General features: G+C 40.0%; 2 protein-coding genes across 2 annotated transcripts; one reads left to right on the top strand and one right to left on the bottom strand.

Annotated features, from left to right (window-relative positions):
• Positions 1 to 762: 762 nt before the first annotated feature.
• On the bottom strand, positions 763 to 9,927 carry phf10 (PHD finger protein 10). Its single transcript, XM_085763694.1, has 12 exons — positions 9,784 to 9,927; positions 8,796 to 8,905; positions 8,291 to 8,421; positions 7,951 to 8,034; positions 7,695 to 7,819; positions 7,450 to 7,599; positions 7,216 to 7,325; positions 6,499 to 6,646; positions 6,245 to 6,397; positions 2,477 to 2,585; positions 1,788 to 1,976; positions 763 to 1,543 (listed from the first exon to the last, which is right to left on the bottom strand). Exons 1-12 carry the CDS (start codon positions 9,853 to 9,855, stop codon positions 1,446 to 1,448), a joined length of 1,479 nt encoding a protein of 492 aa, XP_085619820.1. The 5' UTR covers positions 9,856 to 9,927; the 3' UTR covers positions 763 to 1,445.
• A 550-nt stretch (positions 9,928 to 10,477) lies between these two features.
• rab4a (RAB4a, member RAS oncogene family) lies at positions 10,478 to 17,279 on the top strand. Its single transcript, XM_085763707.1, has 8 exons — positions 10,478 to 10,658; positions 11,515 to 11,595; positions 11,922 to 12,036; positions 12,129 to 12,191; positions 12,330 to 12,484; positions 13,512 to 13,607; positions 14,066 to 14,211; positions 15,246 to 17,279. Exons 1-7 carry the CDS (start codon positions 10,643 to 10,645, stop codon positions 14,179 to 14,181), a joined length of 642 nt encoding a protein of 213 aa, XP_085619833.1. The 5' UTR covers positions 10,478 to 10,642; the 3' UTR covers positions 14,182 to 14,211; positions 15,246 to 17,279.
• Positions 17,280 to 17,943: the final 664 nt, after the last annotated feature.

A 17,943-nucleotide genomic window follows, 5' to 3' on the forward strand; every position in this document is an offset into this window, starting at 1 on the left:
TTTTATGTTAACTATTCAATAATGCATTTAAGTAACATTTAAGGTTTAAACACAGCCCATCGTGTAATGGGGTTTTAAAGCTTGATTGGGATGTTACATATGGTAATTATGAAGCAGCTTTCTTTTCAGTGCATGAAGGATTATGTCTGAACTTTTGTACCAAAACTGTCCTATCCCTTCCAGCCTTTGAGTTTGAACATTTCATCATCATTGTGAAGCTTCGTTAACTTTAACGTTAAGGCATATTTATACAAAACTAAACAACAAATCCATTCATGGGATTGGTAGACAATTCAAACACTTTTTGGTCCAACATACAAGTTACAAAAGAATTTTCTTCTTGTCTTTTGTTTTAAGTAGCTTTTATTGAAAAAAGACACCTCAGATTTCAGTGACTATGACATTATCGGCACAAAATATTCCTTAAACCACCCACTCATTGCAAGACAAATACAAAATAGATAAGAAAAATACAAAAAAAAAAAAACTTTTTTAAAGGTGATTGCAAAACATTGATAGTAATAATCATAAATGGTGGGTGCTGAAGTAATTACAATGAGTGGTTCCATTTTTGTACAATTATCAACAGTGGGTTGAGAAACTTTGTTTTGATAAACAAGACTCGCACATAAATACCCGAAAAACTGCGGCAGCCGCGAGGTCTACCACGGCCAGTGTCTTTTACATTTCACTACACAGGATAAGCACCATGTCATTATGTAAGACAAGATTGTTTAAATAAGATTGGTCTTTACTGGCCTGTCTCATTAAATAAAAGTTTATTAAACTGTAAGATACAAAAACGTACAAAAAATTGTTTTATGGATTGTTTCAGTAGTACAAGATCAAAAGCACCATTTGTTAAACTGAAACAATTTCCCATCCGACAGTTCATCACTAGAGGAATGTTAAAAAATGTCAGGATTCATTGGTTTGATGAAGTAAGAGCACACCGATACTGTTAATGGTTCACAGTTTAGTGCAGCACATCTGGATGGATTTGATTAACAGTTTAGCTGTTACTGTAGCTTTAATATAAGTCATGTATGGTGTCGGAGGTTCAGTCGGTCTCAGACAGAGTTGCTATGTTAATGTTAATGCCTAATCTAAGTGAGTAGATCATGTATATTTGAGATATAACCACATTTGTTATTTTAGTTTAGCTTGAAGACGGAAAATAATAATTGTAATATTAGGCCCACCTTACTGATGTTGTCAGAACGTTCACAGAAAATATGAATGTTTGTTTTCTGGTGTGAGTTCTGTTTTAAAAGACCAGTCAATCAGTCGAGAGTAACAGCAGTTTGAGACCTTACATCTGATTGTTGGTATTTGGTAGGAGGGCTAAAATGTTTGTTTTTGGATCACAATCTGGGCCTTCAGTCATTCTCCATTTTACAGTTTCTAATTTTACAGTTTGGATCATGTATTGTGGTTAAAGATGATCATTTTTGAGCCGACTTAGACTTCTTCGGTGTTTTGGCTCCTCCCTTTTTCTTGGGTGTGTTGAAATTTTTGTCACACACTTCACATACCCAAAGCCCTGAGGAGACAGAGAGAGATGAAATGTATAACAGTAAAGAAGACAACCAGATTTACACATTCAAAAAAAGTAGGCAAATTAAATTAATGACACGAATATAAATTATGTTGAAATCTGCAGAGTCACCGTGGGTGAAGCCAATCACGACTATAGTTCAAGTCAAGTATGTGGTCGTATATCTGTCTGCCCATCAACACACCCCTGCACATGCCATCATGTGCCGTATCTGTGTCTTTCCACTCACCATTAGGAATGGAGTCCATGCCCACGCAGAATGTGTGGTATCCTCGGTCGCATTTGTCGCAGAACATCATCTCGTCCTCGTGGTGGGGCTGCTGGCACACGGTGCAGGTCTTACACTCCATACACTGCCAGCGGTACGTCTGGATCACACCCACCAGCTCCGTGCTCATGTCCAAGCACGACGGGTGGCCTAAAGACGGACAGACATGGAGACACATGCAAGGAAGCAAACATGCATGCACAGAGCCAAACACACATATATGCAGGGACAGAAATAAATACACAACACATGCACATGCACACACACAAGCAAACACAAAGACACAAAAAGAGACATAATGTGAACAGGCCCATCCCTCAGCATATACACACATGTGAATACATCATCCTCTTGTTTTAAAAAAGCCTTGAGATTGTTAGAAAGAAAGAACTGCAATTGATTTAGACTGGAAAACATTTGAAACCAGTCTGTGCAGTAAAAATAAATAAAATACTAAAATTTCCCACAATTTAGACAAACTTCAGATGAACAACATACTAACAAACTAACACAGTATAAATCATTTGAATTGACGTAAATTTAGCCTGTTAAACTCTAGTTCCTGATATGGGAGTTGAACGTAAAAAAAAAAAAACACATCACAACAAAAAACAGGGAACAGTCCTTTTAAATGAAGCGTGGGAACTTACCGCTGTTATCACATTGGGAGCAGTGAATGAGAGCCTCTGGCTTGCCTCTCTTGTTGGCCTCTTTACCCTTCTGGCAAATGCCACATATAGCATTGGGAATGACCTTAGGCTGCAAGGGCAGAATAATGCTATAAAAACCAGTCATACATGGGTTTCCTGTAGTCATGGACAACAGTAGTTCGACAAATGTTTAATGTCTGAAGAATAGAGAAATAATAAATAAATGAATAATATAAAAAACAAACAAACAAAAGACCATCAGGTTGACTGACAAGGGCTTTTTGGACTTTCAGGACTCACTACATGAATTCATCTCGACTGCTTTATACACTTTGAACTCTACCTCAGGGTACAGAAACAAGAAAGGCATACGATGTCTAACAGACTTTCTTGCAAAGCCTGTGGCACTTAAAATCTATAGCTGGTTAATTTTCATTGCTTTGAGCCAATATGTGGTCAGACACAAGCGCCACTTCCAAAACATTATTCCCCCTTCTTTAACTGTGCTGTGTGAATATACAGATACTTGAGAAGTAGTACTGAGTGTCATAGAGGACAGGAAGGTAAGAACCAGAGCAGGAAGGTTAAGGAGTCTCTGGGACATCTAAATCAGGATGTCAAACAGGAGCTTCTCACTATGTGAATATCTCCATTTGAAGCCACAGAACACTTTTGGATCTCTAGCAGAAAACATGAATAATTCATCATTAGTCACAAATATTATGGTATTATTGACATTGTGACACTGTAACGCATGTGGCGGGACCCTGGTTCAAAAATCGAGGCCTGAACCAAACTATGGACTGTACAACTAAAAAAAAAATCACTTTGTTTTCCTGTTTCTTTAAAGCATGTATTAGCCTGATTAGCCTGTATCGTGTCCAGTTGCTTCCAGTGCCTCAAGATATGATGAGACATCCTTCATTAAAATGTTCCCTGATTGGAAGACAGTACAAAACTATGGGTCAATCAAAGACATGGTTTGGTGACAACATCCAAAAAACAAAAGGAGAAAACTAAACAAAGAGAAAGACAGCAGCAGGAAAGGAAAGTAAGAAAAGGGACAGGCTGGATACAATCCCCTGAACTGCTCATGCACATATTAACATAATTTATGCACATTATATATTGTACATATACCGAATATGTCACCAATTCTCTTGTAAACTTGAGCTGGTCGTAGATTTGGCCTGACTGAGATTACTGAGATCTTTAGTAAAAGCTCCATATTACTATAGTGAAGCGATAACGTAGTTGTGGGCACAGTCGCTTGTGTTACTGGCAAGGCCCAGTCAATACTTAAGAAATCGGCTTCATGCCAAAACATCTTTTCATTACAAACATCTACACAGTAAAACTGAAAGATGAGCAATTCATGAGCTGAATCCAGCTGGTCTGAATAGGTTTTATTCTAAAGAAACTAAAGTTGGACATTAAATACTGTATTTTACACACAGAAAAGGGACACAAAAGTTTAACATTGCATATAATATACTGTAAGACATACATACAGAGGGACAGTTAACTGGGTACTTTATGCCAGCTGACCACACACTCACACAGCTAGTTCCCACAGATTTTACAATAATGGATGAAACTGTATGAATATTTTTACATCACGTTTATTATCATCTAAGGGTCTCTCCTGTTGAGAGATGTCTATAATGTAAGGAATGAGATTTGCTATTTCTACAAATGTTGATGTGTTGCCTCACAACTCCCACACACCTGCCTAGACTGAATGTACAGTATCCAATGTAACGGCGCTGTACTGACGATCAAAGCTCGCAAATTCAAATTCATGTCTGATTCTGTTCTTTCTTCATCTCCACAATGTCTCGTCTCTGTATGAGCCACAGACAGGGAGCGGAGCCACAGCTTTCATATCAATTCCAATTGAACATTTTAACATGTTAATGCTGCAACATAGACTTAACACGTATGTATGTAACATGCAACATGTATCACATCTGGACAAAAAAAAAGTACTGCTGTAAAGGCAATTGGTAAATCAGTCAATCTAATTCCAACTTTGTTGTTCATAATTAGTTTTTATTCATGAGCCGTTTGTGAAACATCACACTAGTCAGAAGCTTTAGTTTTCACCAATCATTAGGTCACCGTTAACCACTGCACATACCGTAGATGGTAGCCAGACCAGAGCGGAGTAACGTTAACCAGCTAGCCTCAAGCTCTAAACTCTTGTGGAGACATAAAAGTCATTAGAAATCTAAAGTCATCTGTCAAACTACTTTTGAATCTTCTGAATATCTACCACTGATGGGCAATTTACTTTGGCCAATTTACCAGAGTAACAAAGTCATGGATTCTGTACACTGCATTTTTCAAAATACAGAAATACCTTTTTTTTCTTATATCTATACGTCGTTTTGCACTCATTGCAAATTGGTACAGTACAGGGATATTAGGTTACTGAGTATTCTAGTTATTTCTGGCTACCAACATGCTATGCCATGTCTACAGGCTCCAAAGCATACGATGAGCAAATGATCTGATGAATAAAAGGTCAATTCAATGTCAAATCAAATCAAACTTAAGCACACTGAAACTCGTAAACAGACACTAAAAAAAAAAAGGACCATGCCCACACCACAAAGCTGAGCCGAACCCAACTGGACTCACCCAGGTCCATCATACTCTTATTAATGGTAATATACCAGCACATTTTTAAGAGTTGGGAATTTTCCTCTGCAGGGTTGTGGATTGGAAAAATGAACAAAAAATCAAAGTGCACAGCTCGTTGGGCTGTAGGAACAAGTCTCATAATACTATTGGCCCATCGACGGTGCCGTTTATTCAATATGGCTACCAAAGATATGCCACTGGTGTGGGGCTTGTCCAGCAGAGTCCAAAACCAGACAGATAGCATGCAGACTACTTCTAGCTCAGCTCAGCAACAGTGTGAACAAGGTCAGCAAGTCCTCATCTCTCAAGGACAAGTAACGACCATGTCAAACAGCTGTCTGATACTTATTAAAAGATTAACAGTACATCACATGGTGTATAAACAAAACATATTATTATACCAATACACACTTTAAACATGAAGGTTAAGTGCATTCTAAACTTCAGATATAAATGTTAAAATTCTCTAGTGTTAACATCAACTACTTTAAAAGAAACCACAAAGTTTATGTGGTTTATATTTTTCTTTTATCGGAGTAACAAAAAGATTTTTCAAAAATGAAAAAGGAAAACTAGCAGCCAAAACATCCACTTACTTGTCTTGGAAGTATCTTTTTTTGACAAGTGAGGACAGACAAGAGGTATATTGAAGACACTCAAAAATGAAAAACTTTTAAAGTTCAAATTTGTCTTCGCTGAAAAAAACAAAAAAAGGTGAAAGTGCGGTGGGAAAGAAACACGTGTACTGTTCCTTTAAAATGTTCTTATTGCTCACAGTCTGGTACGAAGAGGGGAGAGAAAAAAAGCCAAGTGGCATAAAAACAAAAACTGAAGACAGGACCCCCACTGTGTGTGTATGTGTGATGTGTGTATGTGTGTGTGTGTGTGTGTGTGTGTGTGTGTGTATGTGTGTGTGTGTGTATGTACCAGAATGTCCCAGCTGAAATGCCGACAAATTGTAGAAGCCGGAGAACAAAGTGAAGAAAGCTAGGGAGGGGTGGGGGTGGGGGGGTGTGGTGGGATGGATGGAGTAAGGGGAGTGGTAGTAGTAGAAAGAGGAGGAGGGGGTAGAAAGTGCTGCTGCTGTTGTTGGAGAAGAGTTCAGGTGGTTTTGTCCTCTACCTTGTACCCTGGGGTGGCTTTGTGGGAGGCCGAGTGGCGCTGGTTGCCGTCTTTGCCCGGGGTGGATGTCCTGTCTTTGGCCTTGGACTTGTGGCCCTGTCCGCCTGCTCCCTCCTGGCTCTCCACGTCGGATGTGTTGCCTGATGAACTGTCCTGTAGAGAAGAGGGGCAAAAGGAGTAAAAGTATAAAAAAACACTGCTATATTTTATAATTTTCTTCTTCTTTCTACTAGAGTCTCGGTCTATCGTCTTACAGATAAGTTCTTGGGCTTTTTCTCATCTTTGCCATCCTCTCCTTCATCCGAGTCAGGCTCTGAGTCCAGTGCGGGGAGTTCTGGATCCAGTGGAGGCTCAAACAGAGCTGTGTTCAGTGGCAGGTACCGCAGCTCATTAGGAGAGTACCTGTTGTTAGGCACAACACAATGTCAACTTATAAAAGGGAAAGAAATGGAAACTGAAATGTACAAGTCTTAGCGTGGCCGTGAAAGGACCACAGACTTGGAATGAGGTTGAGAGCACAATAAGAGAGTCTGTATCTCTGTCTATTTTTAAAAAGAGATTAAAACAAAAACTGCTGTTGAAATATGTTTAATTCAAGCTTGGGTTGCTGTATTTTGCTTCATGTACTGTACCTGTGCCTGATGTGTTGTTATTGTGTTAAACTTTATACTCTTTGTATTGTACTTATGGAATTACCTTAGGTGGTTAGAATCTAGGTAGCAATAGGAATTGTTTTCATAATATATTGTATTGTTTTGATGTTCTGGGCCCCCGTTTCATAAACTACAGATAGCTTCTGGGGTTACCCTTTTTACAAGATCATGTCTGCTGTATATTATGAATTGAAATTGTATTTTTGGATTTTAAAATGATTTGTAAATAAACGAACGAATGTCACAATGAATATAACAATAGATACATCTTATACGCCTACACAAACAACACCGTATCAAAACAGACATGTACCGTACCTTTTATAGTAGTCTTGAAATTGACCTGGTATGAGAGCCACTGGGTAGGGTCCTGTCCTGCTCAGCTCTGGAGCCAGCACCTTGAACCTGCCCTGAGGCACCTGGATGATCTGAGAGAGCACAAAGAAAACAATGCGTCACAAAAACTTCTGGGTCTCTTATGTGAAAACAGCCAATGCTACTTTTTTTTTTTTAACAAATCCCTGATCATCCATATCCCCTGCTTGGACTCACATGTGTCTGCAGGTCAAAGTAAGCTCTCCTCTCTTCCATGCGCTCCCTGTTGAAGTTACTGTTGAATTCTGCAGCTTTTTTTGCTGCTTTCTTTATGTACTCAGGAACCTTACTGGCCTCCACCTTCTGAGGATTCTGCTGCTGCATTTGCTACAAAAGGACAATGGGGAAAACACACTAGGGTTAGACACTAATCACCATCATCTCTAAGTTCTACATGATATTGCAGTTGTTTTTATACTTACAGAGTATTCTTTAGCTATTCTCTGCCGTTCTCTCTCCTGCAGTATGACCGAATACTCAGAGTGTTTGGTGGGATACTCCTTTATCATCAGATCTATCACCTCGTCACTCCGCAGAGCTGTCAAACCTGGAAAAATAGACAAAAAAAACACTTGCATGAAGAAATACAACATCACACAACAGGGCCCCTCACAAAAATGTTTTATCCACTGTGGTGAAACAATCATGAGCCTCAGAGTTCTGGGATTTGGTCCCTACCCAGAGTGCACTGTGTTTCAGTGATGACATTCTGTTCACGCAGGTAAAGTTTCTCTTTATGGGACAGGTCTCTCCTCTCCATATCTACAGAGGGACAAAAAAACAACATCAGAACCTTTTCCACTGCTGTAAATGACCAAAACTTATTGGAAAGTCTTCTGTAAATATGTATAGTGCATGCAAACACTAATAATCAAGATGTTTTGACTTAAAAGAATTTGTCCTTGGATTTTACTCTCATCTCATAATCTACAATAACTATGCAAGCTAATAGTCTTAGATCGGTAAATTAATCAACAGATTACAGAGTACTATTTTAACATTTTTGTCCGGTTCTTACCAGGATACTTCCTCTTGAATGATGTAACTCCCAAATATTCGCTGACCTGCTCCTGCAGCATGTAATACTCTCCTGTGTCATCTGGTGGCCACTTGTACTCTGTCAGGTTCTCTGCTGGGAAATATGTCGGGCTGGAAGTTTGAGAGAGGAGAACAACAGCTTAGCTTTAACAATTAGTAATGCACCCATAAATGTTCAGGTTAATCGGTAAAATTCACATTTATTTCTGTTCAATATGTGTTTGCATTTCGTATAAATCCATGACATAAAAATGTATCACCATGAACTTTGTTATACTGCTATCGAGGTAAAAGTAGATTAAACATGTCTTTCAGTCTTCACAAACACACCAAAAAAGCTGTCAATGACTATTATTGAAGGTAGAGCATATTTACACATTACAACAAAGAACATTGATCATTATCTATTAGAAGGAAAAAAATTCTGCTGGTCAGCTTGAGTTAGCACAAGTTACTGTTTCACACCCAGCACTGAGCCAACCTACCCAAGCTCTTGGCTAGAGGTGTCACAGCTTCGAGAGCTGTCCCCTGAACCCATCCTCCTTCTTTTGGGAGGCTGGCTGCCATCGTTGGACTCCTCCTCTATTACATCCTCCTGCTGAGAAAAAGAAAAACTTTACTCTCATATACGATATGATGCGTTGTATACAGCCCACTAGCATCTCCGTTTTTCCATTTCCATTTCCCTTTGGTATTTCTTCACAAGAATTTGCCAGTCCTAAAAACATCCTTATGTTCCTGACCTACAACAGCACCAGTGAATGGCTGAAAGAGGCACAGATATACCAGAAATCAATGATTTGGCCCTTGCTTGTGATTTTTATTTTGGACATTCTCAGATGTCAGCTTCACTTGTCCTTGAATCAAAACACTTGAAGACACGTTGTCCTGTCGAAAATGCAGATCCTCACCTTCAAAGTCATCTTCCTATTTCTCAGTTATCTAGTCCAGATATCCCTCAACTGGATTAAAAAAAAGTTTAGTTTCAAAAACTTTGGGGCTGGGTGTAAAATTTGTTGCCTAACAGTTTATTGGTTTGGTGGTGTGAAGTAACCTATTTATTGTGCAAATACACCCCGTCATTCCCTAACAAACCATTTGTGTCTAACCAAAACAAAACGCATGAGTTGATGTGCACAGTTTATGTTCAAAGTGGTGACTTGCAGGCTAGAGGTGAAGACCATATGATGTTAACTGCAACCGCATCAAGCTGCGTAATGTTACGTAAAAAAGAGCATCGCTTTGTGATTATAAAAGCCCCAGAGAAACACACATTAACCCAAACAGACTCTGTATTCATTCATCACAACAGAAAACAAAGGAGTGATGCTAATGTAGCTAACAATTATTGTCGATCATATGGACGGTGCACAGCTAGCCGTTAGCTCGCTGCTAGCTGCTAAACAACCAACCACGCAGAGCTGCGGAGCACAGCTGCCGGTGATTCACGTTAGTATCGAGTACAAATGTCACCTTTAAGGATTGCGCTCCTGGGGTAGCGGGGTTGCTGTCGCAGGGCGGTCTGACGGGGAGCACTGCAGCCATATCTCGTTAAGTAAAGTAAAGCCCGCTACTGGAGCAGCTCAGCTCAGCTCAGCTCAGCTCAGCAGCCTCTCGGTCGTTGGTTGTCCTCTTCTTGAGTGGAATTCCGGTTGTTAAGGGACGTTTAGTTACATAACCGCCATCTTCTGGACTGGAGTATAATGGTAAATGTGTATTTATTTCGTTATTTGTCAATAATGATTGGTATTTATGTTGTACATGAAATGGTTATAGAGAAATATACTTCATTATTAGAGTCCAGGTCCATTTTTAAAAAGGACAAGCACACATAAAGGAGACATATCAAGTTCCACATGGCTGACTGGTATCTCACACAGCACTGAGACCAGGATTGGAGTGGATAGCAGCAATATGACAGCATTATGTGCATCATTCAGTCGACAAATGAATTTATACATTAGTTTTCTCAACAGAGCGTGAAATGCATTAACTCGCACGTTTTATCTTTGGTTCAATTCAAATATAAACCAAACCAAACAGGTCGTATGATAAATGTTCGATGAATGGAATGGGAACAGTTGTGGTGCTATGGTTAACAACAGCGCCATCCGGTGGAAGTCTCGCGATATTACATCATTTGGCCCGTTAGTTCGGCTTTTATTTTGAAACGGCAAGGCACGTACGGGAAGTCAGAGGGGAAAAGCTGCCCGGAATCCGTGGTGGATATCATCAACAAGACTATTTTTTTCCTTTACTTAGCTAGCTGTCAGTGTGAAACTAGTACTTACTCCCTTCGTGCCGTGTTAACTGTCAAACCGCCACCGTGGCGATGTCGGAGTCTTACGGTAAGGAGTGTGTTTTTGACGAGTGTCCACCGTTAACATCTCCCTGCAGCCGCGGGCGGGCGGGGATGGGGAGGCAGGTGTGCACAGAGAGGGTTTTCTCACCGTAAACAGATAGCTGACACCAGGCTAGCCGAGCCGCTGGAGGAGGCTCCTGGCCTAAAAAAATGTCTTGTCAGCGCAAGCGAGTCCACAGAGGCTACACGGCTGAGTTTTACTATGGCTATACAGACAAAATGTATCTGCTTTTTAACGTTACAAATCTCCAATCTCCGGAATATGGCACCTAGGGATAATGGAGCTGCTCTGGTTGTCTGAGCTGTGCATCCTGTAAAATGCTCTCAGTAGCTACAGGGATGTGGGGAATAGGTAGATGTTGAGATGTTATGGTTATTTTTGAACTGCAGCTCAGATGTATCGCCCTTGTCCCAACAGCAGCACTGTTTATTAATGTGTCTTTATTTGAGGGTAACTTAACAATCCTCCATCCCACAGACTGAGTTATGTTTATATTTCCACATATGGCGAAGATAATTCAGGATAATCTGAATATGGTTATCAAATAATTGTGATGGTGACGTGTACTAAGCATAATACTTGGGAAACATGTTATGAAGACTGTCTACATGATCACAAACTGTTGTTTTTTTCTGTAGCTTCTTTAATTATACAGTTTCTCTTTTGTCCAGCTCATGCATTGGTTTGGCTCTTGTTATGACAGCCATTATTGCTGCAACAGTAGTAGACAAATCAAATCATGTCATGTCAACAAATCCTGTTCTCTCTCTCCCTCCGTGTGTGTGTGTGTGTGTGTGTGTGTGTGTGTGTGTGTGTGTGTGTGTGTGTGTTCCCTCCTCAGATTTCCTGTTTAAATTCCTGGTGATTGGGAATGCTGGAACAGGCAAATCCTGTCTGTTGCACCAGTTCATAGAGAAGAGATGTAAGTCAGAAAGACACACACCATCGTTAATTATTTACAGTTTCTTTGACACCTTGTGTAAGTGTAGTAAAGCAGTGTTGCTAGTGTCGTTCCTAGATGTAATATGGCATTTGTAATTATATTAGAAATCAACACTTACTTGCATGTGATAATTTGATTTGCCTTGAGACAATTGTGCCTCTAGAGATATTAGCCTATAGATGCAGAAAATTGCATTAGCCTAATTGTTTTTTTTTTACTGTGAAGGTACACTGTAAATTATCACCATAATATTGCTGTTATTTACTATTTGTGGTAAATATTCCATGTTTTATTTTGTCTTCCAGTTAAGGATGAATCCAACCACACGATTGGAGTGGAGTTTGGCTCTAAGATCATCAGTGTGGTCAATAAGATGGTCAAACTGCAGATTTGGGATACTGCAGGACAAGAAAGGTTCAGGTAGGGATAAATGCAAATTCATCTGGAACATGTATTCAATGTTTGTTGTGTTGTTTTTGTACGGCACTACATAACATGCGTTGCTGTGTCAGGTCTGTGACCAGAAGTTACTACAGAGGAGCAGCCGGAGCCCTGCTGGTCTATGATATCACCAGGTAAAACAGCCAGTCCCACAACGTGATTTCAGGCCACCTTATTATCATCTCCTTCCTTATTTGTTTTTAGTCAGTTCTCAGTTACCCTCACAAGAAATGTACATTTTTCCCCCCCATCCGTCTGTGTCTGCACCCCAGTCGAGAGACATACAACGCTCTGACCACATGGCTGAGCGATGCCAGGATGCTGGCCAGTCAGAACATCGTCATCATCCTGTGTGGAAACAAGAAGGACCTGGACTCTGACAGAGAGGTCACATTCCTGGAGGCTTCACGCTTTGCTCAGGAGAATGGTAAGATCCACAGTTTATGATTGAATGGGACTTTGATTGGTTGTGCATTGGTTGTTACCCCGCAAATACTTCATTTACACATGTTACCTTGATGTTCTAATAGTAGGGGTGCACCGATCACAATTTTCTGGCCGATCACAGATGTTTCAAAAAGCCTGACCTGCCAATTCCGATTTTGGCCGATACCAATATTTTTAAAAAGTCAACAGTACCACCACCACCTACATTTAATTTTACTGTATATTATTAACTGTATCATCCCCCTATTTTTCTGCTCTTTGTGCTCTACAGGGATGCAACAATATCAAAATTTCACAATATTACAATGCCTCAATAACAAGCCCATGATATTTATTGCAGTATTGTTACATGTAACATGATATAAAAATCTCACAGTATGATAATACAATATAAGCTCCACAGTATAATATTTATTCCACTATCCATAAGTCAACAACAAGAACATTTGGTCAAAAATAAAATAGCTTATCTGCCTTTCTCAATCACCTGCCTGTCTGCCCCGGCCCCCATCTCCCTTACTCACCCGGCTCACCTCGCTCTGTCTCCCTCTCAAACTTTAAATAAATAGGCTGCTTGGTTTTGTATCTGCCGTCTCACAACACAACAGTATTTTTTTTCAACAGTGTGAGGAGTTTAACGATCTGCACAGTCGGTCCGTGTGTCTGACTCACGTGTGCTACGTCTGACTCGCGTTACATCTGACTCCAGTCACACTCGGCGCCGATCGATCAGCCGGCCAATTGATCGGTGCACCCCTAACTAATAGAGAGAGGACACATGTCTGCCCATAATTGCGTTGCTCAACATAAAATCACTGTAATGTTTAGACTACAAATTAGTGAAACCCTGTATGCTTATATGCAACTGAGCTTGGCTTTGTGGGATGTGTGACGATCACAGTGATAGTTATGCACATGATTTGTGTCAGTTTGTGGTGTGTGTGGCATGAGGACTTACAGTATGTGATATGATGATACCACTGTGTGTGTGTGTGTGTGTGTGTCAGAGCTGATGTTCCTGGAGACCAGCGCTCTAACAGGGGAGAACGTGGAAGAGGCCTTTGTGCAGTGTGCTCGGAAAATCCTCAACAAGATCGAGTCAGGTAGGGTCTCTGATCTTCACCCTCAACCCTAACCCCCGACGCTAAATCCCTTCTTTTCCTAACAGGATCAACACGGCAGACTCAAGACCCTGCACCGTAGCAGCTCTCTTGGATTATTTTTCAGAGTTGAAGTTAAGAACAGAAATATATCTCCTTACCACACGTCTGGCTCGAGTGTTGTTTCAGAAGAGCCTCAACGAGATAAATACCGGTAGATATACTGTCACATGAAGGGAGTGGATATTGGTTTGTGTTCAATGTTATAAAGGGATGTATACGATGGAAAACTTTGTGCATTTGTGCTTTTTTATTTAATCTACATCTTTTTATGGTCACATTTTGACCATGACTGACTGGCGAGTCTGCTTTTCTGTATTCTGTAATGTAAACTTTGTGGTGATCCTAATGTGGACCTCACGCTTTTCTGTCTCCTCACTGATCTCATCCTTGGTTTTCAGGAGAGCTAGATCCAGAGAGGATGGGGTCAGGTATCCAGTACGGCGACGCTGCGTTACGGCAGCTCCGTTCTCCTCGTCGTGCTCAGCCTCAGGGCACTCAGGAGTGTGGCTGCTAGTGAACGTGCCCTGTGCCCAACACAGATGAGGTAAAGGCCCCAGATTATCAGTGTGTTTGTAATGCGTGGTCACTGTCAACCGTCAAAGGCGACCTCTCGTGTCGTGTCACTAGCTGGGTTTACATGGATCCAAATATTGCGATTACAATCGGTTTAGACGTCCAGACCGAATGAAAATGCTCCACATAAACAGCTCAATCAGAATAAACAGGCCCAAACTAAATGAAATGTTATTGTTACCTTTCATTCGGATTCAGAGAGGTGGAATTAACCTTTTCTTAAACCAAAAGAAATTAAAATTATATCATGTAAACGGTGAAACTGAATTTTGTCTGGTTACGTTCTTTCTGCTCCGTGTCAACGTAAATGCTAAGTGACGTTTCTTCACTTGCAAAACAACAAACAACTACTCTGCTGATCAGACCACAGATCTCCATCTTTGATCAGTCGTGGGATGTTTTGATTATAAGATTATAAAGAACACTCAGCGCCTGCCACACGGATGTAAAACATCTGTTCTGAATAAGAAAAAATTTATTTATATAGCACTTTTCCCAGAGAGGATTCACAAAGTGCTTCACAAGGTAAAAATACAAAAACAGAAACAACACACAGCAACATACAGCAAAAGTACACAAAATAACTAGTAATGAATAGCATACTACTGGAACACACACCTGAAGAGATACATTTTCAACTGTCTTTTTTAAAACTATCGACCGGCGAGGCATTTCTTAGTTCCACCATTTAGGAGCGACTGCCTCAAAAGCTCTGTCACCTTTTGGTTTTTAATTTAGTGCAAGGGACAGAGAGAAGATGGCGCTCAGCTGATCAAAGTGGCCTAGTAAATGCAGTGCAGTTTACTCATGTAAACACCCGATCGGATTAGATCAAATCACATGTAAACAGTCAACCTGAAAGACTTTTTCAGAATGAATTAAATCAGAAATAGGAAGACGTGTCCATGTAAACCCACCTACTGTGGAGAGGTTTTTAGTTTTGTGGTAAATGTTTGATCACTGCCAAAGGAGGAGTCGCTAACACTCTACCTGGCGTGTGCTCAGTGTGTTTCAGACAGGTTTGTGAAGACCAGGAGAAGCAAGAAGAAGCAGAAGAATAGCAGCCATGGGGGACCCAGAGTGCTGGGTGCAGGTTGTGGCGCTGGTGACTCCTCCCCCGACCTTTGATCTTCGACCTTCGCACGGAAACCTTGAGAACCCTCAGAACCTTTGTTGTCATGGCTGCACTTGCAAAGACGCCACGTCCCCCCCTCCCCTTCAGACCTCCGAGCATCTCCAAGGTGACCAGAGACCAACCCACCTCCAACAACAACAACAACAACAACAACAACCTGCTCCACTATTGGACCAAACCCTCCCCGGCCCTCCAATCAGGAAGTGACATGTAACCTCTCTCTCCCTCTTCTACTTTTCTCTCCACACCCTCATACCTCACGACCATGTTTTTCCACTATATCACATATTCACTACTTAAGGAATAGTCTCTACATTTTGAAAAAAAAATATTGTTTGAATTAAACAAAATATAGATATAAAAATGTAAATTATTACCTTTTAAAGGTGTTGGCAGGTGAATATTTATATTTTGCAGCAAACCAGAGCAATCTCCTCTCCCATACTAGCCACTCCAGCTTAAAGTGAACAACACTGACATGAAGCATTGATTTTCTCATTTTAACGCTTGTCAAGAAAACACTAATTTCCCCAAATTGTTGTTAATCCCTGCCTTGCCTACTCTATCACTTCTCACTCTCCATCCACCTGCCTGGACTGCCCGTGAACTCCCTGCTCGCCTGTTTTTAACACACCACTAACAGTCCCTGTACTGGACCTGTTTCACTCCCTTCTTCTGTACTTCCTGTCCTAGTAAAGTGATAATCATACTTTTATCAGCTTATCCACCCTCCATCTCCCCCTTTCTTGCATTTTCTTTACCCCCTCTAGACACCTGCTGCTTACCTGTCTGTCTGCCTACCTGTCTCTTCGCTCTCCCCTCCCGTCCCCATGCAGCATCTTACACACTGTATAGTGTTTGTGTACATAGAGATTGACGCATGTTTTCTCAAACAGAATATCAGAGTATTTCATTATGAAGAGTTATTATATGTATATCAAAGTGGATTTCATATCCAGCATCGGGTTCATGCACCACTGTAATTACCATGTTAAGCTACAATACACTGGCAATCAGTATATGTGGGCAGTACTGTTTGCAGCGTTTATGTTTATTTGTAAACGGGACGAGTTGATGTGGATTTACATGTGGACTAACCATGATGTTGAAAATGCTGTTTCGTCTTTGTTCAGCTTAGACAGAGTTACAAAACACAGAGGCAGCCTGAAATGTCCTGAACAGACGTTTGGTTTTCTGTTCTAGTTCATTTAAATCATTTGTACTGTGAAAGTTACATGTCATCTTTTCACCCACAGTGGCACATTCAACAATCACCGCTAAATGGCAGTGTGACACACTTCTTTGTCCAAAGGTTTCCAGTTATGACAAATGACTGATCTATTCCAGTAATTGTTGCCTGTTTACATGAATACCTGACTGACTGCTGCCAGCTGTTGGCGAATCCTAAATACTAACTGAATGCATTTAGCACTGGTATGAAGCTACCTGACGTGTGCTTGATTTTTGTCTCCAAAGATTTTAAACTTTGAAATAGTTCAGCAACATAAAGCTCGCAACAAAAACACACAACATTTTTGGAAACTGTGATTTAGATTTTTAGTTTGTTTGTTTCACAATGGTGTATTCAAACACAACTACATATCATTTATGATTTTACATTTTCCCAAAAGAGTATGCATTAAACTTTTAAATTAAATACACTTCAAACTGTAGAAATATTTTAAATTAGAATAATCTCAAGTGATCCGATAGTGGTTTTGGCTGCTTCGTGGCAGATTGCTGTCTTGTGTTTATGTCATCAAGTTCCTTTTGTTTATATTTATGTAAGTCTGTTTTTCTTGTCATAATGAATATCATGGATTTTTAATTTATTGTGTATGATAAAAGCATATGTTTTTAAAATAAAAAAATAACTATCAATAAAACATTTTCTTTGAAAAGAAGATTTGATATGACATTTTTGGACCCAAGCATATTTTGTGTGAGGGGTAAAAAAAAAAAAAAAAAAAATTAGGACCTGCCAGAGCAAGAGTCTTTTACACTGATGATGGTAAATGCTCTTCCGAGTAATGTGTGAAAGACAGAGAGGTGAAAAAGGGATTTATTGAGAACTTTGCACCACAGCGTTTAGTTTCTCAACAGTCTGATTCTGTACATTCAGCATAAAAAGCATGATATCCTATATAAACAGAAAAAATACAGAATTATGGAGTTTAAAGTATAACAGCTGTAACATCCTATGTCATTAGTAAATGAATTATTTTGGAATACAATCAATTAATTAGCCCAGACTAAAATTTCTAATTACACTATCCCGTTAAAAGAAATTGTGAAAGCCCTGGTGTGTGTTTCTAATGGATTACTAAACAAAGACAAACATGTTTATTGAAGTAGCTCCTCACCAAAACTAAATTCCTTTACAGTCTTAACAGGATCGTTGCTATGAAATCACTTCTCATTGAAGAAGTAATAAAGTACATCATCAATCAACTACCTTATCACAAGATTGTCACATCTAAAAAAAAAAGAAGAAAAAAAAACAACACTGGCTCAAATGCAGTAATAATGTATATTGCACAAAACTTGTTTTAACTATACGTCTGTATA

This window comes from Trachurus japonicus, chromosome 3 (genome assembly GCF_045865225.1).
Source record: "Trachurus japonicus isolate A0001 chromosome 3, Traja_1.0".
Classification (NCBI taxonomy): Eukaryota; Metazoa; Chordata; class Actinopteri; order Carangiformes; family Carangidae; genus Trachurus; species Trachurus japonicus.

Bases quoted from the DNA above. Each gene is read 5' to 3' on its own strand.
- rab4a (XM_085763707.1), top strand. The intron at 12,037-12,128 runs GTAGGGATAAAT...TTGCTGTGTCAG, and splicing joins GCAGGACAAGAAAGGTTCAG to GTCTGTGACCAGAAGTTACT. The intron at 12,192-12,329 runs GTAAAACAGCCA...TCTGCACCCCAG, and splicing joins CTGGTCTATGATATCACCAG to TCGAGAGACATACAACGCTC.
- phf10 (XM_085763694.1), bottom strand. From the start codon at position 9,855: ATGGCTGCAGTGCTCCCCGTCAGACCGCCCTGCGACAGCAACCCCGCT. The intron at 8,035-8,290 runs GTAAGAACCGGA...GTCCCTCTGTAG, and splicing joins ATTCAAGAGGAAGTATCCTG to ATATGGAGAGGAGAGACCTG. The intron at 1,977-2,476 runs GTAAGTTCCCAC...GTCCGTCTTTAG, and splicing joins CTCCCAATGTGATAACAGCG to GCCACCCGTCGTGCTTGGAC.